At 39.5% G+C, this 8,322-nt stretch overlaps 1 protein-coding gene across 1 annotated transcript in view; it reads left to right on the forward strand.

The window, feature by feature from the left end:
* The window catches only part of fbl (fibrillarin), a 24,437-nt gene extending 16,459 nt beyond the window's left edge, over nucleotides 1–7,978 (forward strand). Inside the window, exons 6-9 of the mRNA XM_061673673.1 lie at nucleotides 1,268–1,400; nucleotides 1,767–1,879; nucleotides 2,251–2,396; nucleotides 7,499–7,978. Of these exons, the coding sequence (XP_061529657.1) occupies nucleotides 1,268–1,400; nucleotides 1,767–1,879; nucleotides 2,251–2,396; nucleotides 7,499–7,523 (417 nt within the window). The 3' untranslated portion in view covers nucleotides 7,524–7,978. The remainder of the gene's footprint in view (nucleotides 1–1,267; nucleotides 1,401–1,766; nucleotides 1,880–2,250; nucleotides 2,397–7,498) is intronic.
* Nucleotides 7,979–8,322: the final 344 nt, after the last annotated feature.

Below are 8,322 nucleotides of genomic sequence, written 5' to 3' on the forward strand. Positions count from 1 at the left end.
TCATTAATCGGATCGTCGACTTATGACATAAAAGCAGATCCGCATAAAATGCTAATTATCGGCCGATACCAATAACACCAATCAGATCGGCGTAAAGTCTAGTACATGTATAAAACTATGTACATTAGCCGCTAGTTAGCTAGGGGCTACTATACAACTACGCATGTGCGGTAAATCAAAATGGCTGTGGAAGTAAACAAAGGAAGTTACGCAGGATTGCAGCTCTTGTCAAAGTGAAATTATTATTCAGGGTTTGTTTTTTTGTTTTCCAAAGGAAACTTGTGAATAGGGCTGCACAATTGATTGAATTTTAATCGTGATTGCGATTTTGGCTGTCACAATTAAATGAGACTGATCACCTGCAATTTATTTACATGCGGGCACTGCCGCATCTAAAATTTTGTTTATTTGCAGCAGTGCCCGCAACCTAGTCAGCTAGCCAACGGGGCGAACGTATAGTTAAGGCTTAACACCTTCACTGCCATTGACTCATTTAGAAGTAAAATATTCATGTTAACTGGAAAGCCTGGCAGTGAATGGGTGTTAAGGGCCGGCACCGCACTCAGTGGCCAACTTCAAAATAGACTCTTAAATGGCATTGATGTCCAATGTAGTAATATATGGAGCTTTTATTTTGAAGTTGGCCCTCTCGACACGGTGGTGGAGAGGCGTTAAGACACTTAACAGTCGTTGTAGTGTCTACCTTGACTTCCAACTTTTCGGCTGGCCTGACCGCAGTAAAAAACAGCAGCGGTAAATAGAGACGGAAGTCACAACTGTTGAGTTCTTTGCAGTTTGTGACCGTGCATGCTGACCACTATTGATTCACTGATTCACTAGCTTGATGGGGATTTACAAATAAAAAGTAGGTACTTGCAGCATAATGTTATTGCATTTTATGCATAACCTTATTTATTTCCATTAAGTTGCAATTTGTGATTGCACTTTGTAATAGCATATTTATTCAGTTAGCCCTTGGTAAAGTAGAATTTTTGGGGGTTACATTTATTTTTTTATTTTTATTTATCCTTTATTCGTATTTAAAAAATCTTTTTGCACTGAAAACTGTTAAATATTTTTTGAAAAGTAGTGCAATAAAAATAACATGAAGGATAATCGTGACTAATAATCGTGATTACAATATTGATATAAATCGTGATTATTATTTTGCCCATAATCAAGCAGCCCTACTTGCGGATAATCCGAATCGGTGACTCAGTCTTTCCTAGCACGACACCATATACCCATACAACATCTTGTGTTTCAGGAAGGGCTGGTGTATGCTGTAGAGTTTTCTCACAGATCAGGTCGTGATCTTCTTAATGTGGCAAAGAAACGGACCAACATCATTCCGATCATTGAAGATGCTCGTCACCCACACAAATACAGAATGTTGGTGGGTAAGTAGACTCTGCTATACCACTATTAACCTACCTAAAGCCATTTGTCTGTGTATGTAAGTACATTTTTTTGCAAGTGAAATATATTTTGAAGTGTGTTAAAGATATTGTCAATTTCCAATTATTTCCTTTTAAGCTATTTTATTCCCCCAGTGGATGTCCACCCCCCACCCCACTGTATTTATGGATACAAAATAAATGTTTGGGATTTTGCTCAAGTTGCTGTATGCGCTTTAGGTAGACTATTCCATTGCGTCCATACTACACCCTTATTGATAGCATGTAGTTTTGCTAGGGTTTTGTTATCGCTAAGAAATAAAGTATAATGCCGTTATCTTGTGTAAAATATCCTGTGTTCCTTTTTAGGCATGGTGGATGTAATTTTCGCTGATGTAGCCCAGCCGGACCAGACTAGGATTGTTGCTTTGAATGCTCACAACTTTCTGAAGAATGGAGGACACTTTGTTATCTCCATTAAGGTAGACTGATCACCACCTTGTTATTGACTTCACAACATCAAACAGGTTATGCTGTTTGTAATGAGATAAAAGATGGAAAACATTTCCTGCAATGTGTGTTGTGGACTGGTAGAAATGTGAGTTAAAGTTAGCTATAATTTTTAAACTACCATTATATTTGAAAGGCTATCTGACTTTTCTTGCTAACAATTGCTTATTAAACGTGGGTGATTCTGACACTTTTTGGTAAAGTTACAGGAGGGTTGTATTATAGTGCTTCACGAAATGCTAAGGTCAGGGGGCGAGTCAAACTCCTTTTGGGGTTTTAAGTTAACACAGCAGAATGTAAAACCAGCCCAATACTTAGACTTCTTTCAACTTTATGTAAACAGGCTAACTGTATAGACTCAACAGCTGCCCCAGAGGCTGTGTTTGCCTCAGAAGTGAAGAAGATGACTTCAGAGAATATGAAACCACAGGAACAGCTCACACTGGAGCCCTATGAAAGAGACCATGCTGTGGTGGTGGGCATCTACAGGTACATGACCAGCATACTGCATACAGCATACACATTTTGCTGTTTTAGACTTATTCTAAAGCGGATTTGAGTATAGTTTTCCGAAAGAAAGAAAAAAGAAAATCGCCGATCAAGTTTAAACAACCGATCTGTTCACAAGATGGAGCAATGTGTCCATTTACATGACTTGTTAATTTATTGTATACACTTGTGCACTTTATACTGAGTATCTTAAAGTATTCTAGCATTTTAGACAAAAGTTAAAACATCAATGACCACGAGGGGGCATTCAAGGATTGGCCACTGACATACGTTTAGATCAAATCACCATTATTACAACATTACAGAAATAATGGGTGCTAACTTACTGTAATTAAATTACCATATTGCAATTAAATTAATTTAATAAATACTGTTAATGACACGCTTACTGTAACTTTCTAACTGTCCTGGCTATATGGACCGGCGTTGTCCAGAGTTTGTGTCCGTTTGGCTTCCCACCCCCTCACGCTGTGTTGCTTGAACGCGGCATTTTCCTGCTTGTGTAAATTCTTCAGGTGCCCGATCAAATTTGTTGTAGAAGCATGTAGATGACGTTCCCCACAACATACTTCAGTTGTGCACAGACTGCGAATAACTTGCGTATTGTCTGAGACACCGCAAAATAGTCCCACAGAGATGACGTGCTTTTTCACCGACAAGATTGAAAAAACTTTATAGGCCATCAGATACTTACAGTACTATGCCACAAGACACGTGACAAGGCTAAAAATAAACTAGCTTTTGGATTCATACGCAACGGCAACGCAGAGTAAATGTCTTGCTGAGCCAATCTACGACGTCATTGATCGGATCGGCGAATTATGACATGAAAGCCAATCAGCATGAAATGCTAATTATCGGCTGAAACCGATCAGATCGGTGTAAAGTCTAGTCTCATAGTTGGCAGACTGGATTGTGTCAAGGCACAAATCTCGGGAAGGATGCAAAACAATTTCAGCAGCATTGAAGGTCCCGAAAAGCACTGTGGTCTTGATTATTCAGAAATGGAAGACGTTTGGAACCACCAGGACCCTCCCGAGATCTGGTCGTGCGATCATGCTGAGTAACTGCGGAAGAAGGGTCTTGGTCAGAGAGGTGAACAAGAACCCTATGATCACTAAGGCTGTGCTCCAGTGTTCCCTTGCAGAGGTAGAACCATCCAGAGGTCAACCATTGCTAACGCACTCCACCAATCAGGCCTTTATGGTAGAGTGGCCAGACGGAAGCCACTTCTCACTAAAAGTCACACGGCAGCCCGCTTGGAGTTTGCCAAAAGGCACCTTCTCAGACCTAAAGAAGCAAAATTCTCTGGTATGATGAAACCAAAATAGAACTTTATGGCCTGAATTGCAAGCGTCATATCTGAAGAAGAGGCACTGCTCATCACCTAGCTAACACCATCCCTACTGTGAAGCATGGTGGTGGCAGCATTATGCTGTGGGGCTGTTTTTCTGCTATCAGAACTGGGCGACTAGTATGGATAGAGGGTAAAATGACAGTTGCCAAATATACAGAAAATTTTCAAGACAACTTGCTCCAGAGTGCTAAGGAACTCCGACTAGGGCGTCGATTCACCTTCCAACAGGACAATGACCCAAAGCACACAGTCAAGATAACCAAGGAGTGGCTTCAGGAGCAGCCTGTGAATGTCCTTGAGTGGCCTAGGACTTGAATCCAATCGAACATCTCTGGAAAGACCTAAAAATGGCTGCTCAACAACGCTGCCCATCCAACCTGACTGAAAATGCCCCAAAACAGGTGTGCCAAGCCCGTAGAGACATACCCAAGAAGAATTGGGGCTGTGATTGCTGCCAAATGTGCTTCAGCAAATTAAGCCAAGGGTGTGAATACTAATGTATCCCATTGTTTAAATATTTACAGTTTCAATAACTTTGCACATTGTCTGAAAATGTTCTTACTTTGTCATTATGGGATATTTTATGTAGATTTTAAAAAATAATATATACTAAAATCGGCTTTAGAATAGGTCTATAACGGAAAAAGTGAAGGGGTGTGAATACTTTCTGATGGTACTGTAGGTTTGGCTGGAACCGCCTTATAGAAGAGAGAACAACAAAATAACAAGGCAACTGATACGCATCTGGAGATATAAATGTTAAATAATTCACGGCCTCACAAGACTCATTCTGAGAACGGGGTCAGATCAAAAGTATATTAATAATAAATCTTTATAATTAAGATAGGATAACCTTTATTTGTCCCCCAGTGGGGAAATTTCCATCATTTCAGTAGCAATAGTGGATATCGGAGAATATAAATTTATAATACAAATCTAAACTGTCCAAGCATAAACTATCCCATTCAATCCATCACCAATTTTGTTTGTTTGCAAAATAGAGTGCTGAGTTTTAATTTACTTTGAGATCTGATCTCATTTAATTGAATTTAAAATAAATAAATAATGAGGTTGAAAACAGAATTGGTAAAGGCGAATTAATCAGACATATTTTTGACTGACGTCAAAATTTCATATACTTATATTCAGGCTGCAACTACGTCTGCCATCACAAGGTTGATGCTGTAAAAACAAAGTAACATTTGAAGCCGTAATTTATGAATGATTACAATTATAGTGATTGTTGTGCAGTTGAACAGTATGGAAAATTATTTTTTTCCTATTATAAAATATACTGAAATAACTGTCATATGGTAATGTTTTGAAAATATGAATTTTGAAAATATGGACATTTGGACAAATTGTTTGGGAAGTGAATTTCTATAGGTTGGAAGCTCTGCAATCTTAATTTTAAAACTTATATTGAAGTAAGTAGTCTTACTCATTGAGAAATAAACATTAAAAGGAGACATGCAATTTTAAGCAGTTCCCAGCTGTCAAAATCTCTCACATGCTTTGGTCAAAATACATCCAAAATCTTTTGTGCCGGTTATCTAAAACTAACGCTGATAGTGTGGTTAACACCAATCTGCATCTAGCAATGCCGTAGCCCTGCTCTTTAGCTTTAACATGGTGTTTCCATTGCTTGAAAATGACTGCTCTTTACCCAGCCTAGCTTCCAAGTCATGGGCAGAGTAACTCCCTCTAATGTATTATTGCAATATGTAAATGTAATTGGCTTGCTTAAAAACATTTTTGGAAATATGCAGCACACAAAAGTACTAATCTAGGCTAATAACTTCTCCAATAGCTAATCGGAGGCAGCCAACCTACAGTCCAGTCAACGTGACGAGATTGGAGGCGGTGGTTAAACTGGCCTGCCCTATTTATTTATAAAAAAAAGAAAAAATAAAAAGAAAAAAAAACACCCCCAGTTTAAAATTTTCTAGTCTTAAAATTGCCGATGTGAACCATGCCTTTGGAGAAAGTTCAGCACTGTTGCTACTCACCCTACGAGTGGCCGTTCAGTAAAGATGACTGGAAGAGCACAGCACGGAATGCTCAATGAGACGATTTGTCAATTATCAATAAATTTTCTGAGTCGCTTCTCTTCACTAGGGTCGTGGGCGCGCTGGAGCCTATCCCAGCTGCTATCGGGCAGGAGGCGGGGTACACCCTGAACTGGTTGCCAGCCAATCGCTAGGGCACATACAAACAAACAACCATTCACACCTACGGGCAATTTAGAGTTGTCAATTAACCTACCATGCATGTTTTTGGGATGTGGGAGGAAGCCGGAGTGCCCGGAGAAAACCCACGCAGGCACGGGCAGAACATGCAAACTCCACAGAGGCGGGGCCGGGGATTGAACCCCGGACCTCAGAACTGTGAGGCAGACTCTCAAACCAGTCGTCCACCGTGATGCCGATTTGTCAATTAGTGTCAGCTAAAGACTTAAGTGAAATATCCGGCACATGCTAACATCTCTGTTGAAAACCTGTTAAAACCCTAAACAAAAATCGATCTCATCGGTGGACAGACACCATGGAGGCAGCCAATTGTCCAAAAAAAAAAAATAAATTTTAAGTTAACAAAAGAGCGCCTGGATGTTTGCGACTACTATTTGTTTGCATGGTATTAGTTTAAGAGAACTGTCTATTGCTATAACTTGGATAATGATCAGATCCTATTTTCTGACCAATTAATGCAGAAATCTACAACCCCAATTCCAATGAAGTGCGGACAGTGTTAAACAGATAAAAACAGAATACAATGATTTGCAAATCATGTTCAATCTATATTTAATTGAATACACTACGAAGACAAGATATTTACTGTTCAAACTGATCAAAGAGGAAAAGAAGCATCCGGACTGTTATGGACGCAAAGTTCAAAAGCCAGCATCTGTGATGGTATGGGGCTGTGTTCGTGCCAATGGCATGGGTAACTTACACATTTGTGAAAGCACCATTAATGCTGAATGGTACATACAGGTTTTGGAGAAACAAATGCTGCCATCCAAGCAACGTCTTTTTCATGGACACCCCTGCTTATTTGCAAGACAATGCCAAACCACATTCTGCACGTTACAACAGTGTGGCTTCGTAGTAAAAGAGTGCGGGTACTAGACTGGCCTGCCTGCAGTCCAGACCTGCCTCCCATTGAAAATGTGTGGTGCATTATGAAGTGTAAAACACGACAACAGAGACCCCGGACTGTTGAACAGCTGAAGCTGTACATCAACCAAAAATGGGAAAGAATTCCACCTACCAAGCTTCACCAATTGGTATCCTCAGTTCCCAAACGTTTATTGAATGTTAAAAGAAAAGGTGATGTAACACAGTGGTAAACATGACCCTGTCCCAGCTTTTTGGAACGTGTTGCAGCCATAAAATTACAAGTTAATGATTGTTTGAACATTAAATATATTTTCCTTTGTAGTGTATTCAATTAAATATAGGTTGAACATGATTTGCAACTCATTGTATTATGTTTTTATTTGTTTAGCACAACGACCCAACTTCATTGGAATTGTGGTTGTCAGTAATTTCAAAGGGTTAACATACTTGTTAAAGCTATAAATACTGTCCTTGACGACTGTAATCGTCATGTATTTATGCCACTTTACTACTGCTACCAGCGCTGAACAGCTATTTGGAGGTGGATCTCAAAATTATATCTTAATTGACCAGTTTTTCACATTGCCTTTTCTACTCTTCCGCAGACCTCCACCAAAACAGAAGAAATGAGATGTTGACGGAACCCAGGGGCAACTGTACCATGTTCAACCACCATCTGCTTATTTACACTTCTCTGTTTTGGCTGCTTTTGTGACTGCACAACCACTCGACTTTCTTTCAAGACACACACGAGTTGATGAGTTTGTGTGAGCAGTACATATATATATTTTTTTTAAGTATCTCTTGTACCTTTTATGAACATAATTCTCCATTTTGTTTTTTGTCCTTTGCTTCTGAGCCCCGAGAATGTACTTATGTTTGGTACAGTACATGATTATATTACCAAGTTTAAAAAGGACTTAACTGTGTAGATGCAGGCTTAAGTGTTGACGCCCTTTCAAGTTTTTATAACTTAAACCTGATCATTAGGGTGGTGCAGCCATAACTATCCCTGTGAAGAGAGTTAATTTTAAGAAAATAATTTTCATCGCAAGTCTCATCAATTGTCATTTGGGGGGGGGGGGGGGGGGAGTTAATTGCATAACAATATTCAATTCCATTTGTCAATATCTGATGAAAGCTCATTGAGTCTGTCCAAGGACATATACATTTTACACTGTAAATAAAACTTGCTTTTCATGTACTGGAATGTTGCGTCCGTGAAGTTTACCAATACAAGTTGATTTCGAAGCTCAGTCAGTGGAGGTACAGAAGACGTCCATGAAGATCGTGCCCTAATCCCCTACTTGTCATCTCTGCGGAGCCGCGACAACAAGATCGAAGGCCACAACTCACTATTTTGGGACGAAATGACCTCCGACATGGAGGACGTGTTGATTGGTTTTACATTTCAATTTGCGAAATGAAT

Source organism: Phycodurus eques, chromosome 4, assembly GCF_024500275.1.
Source record: "Phycodurus eques isolate BA_2022a chromosome 4, UOR_Pequ_1.1, whole genome shotgun sequence".
Taxonomy (NCBI): Eukaryota; Metazoa; Chordata; class Actinopteri; order Syngnathiformes; family Syngnathidae; genus Phycodurus; species Phycodurus eques.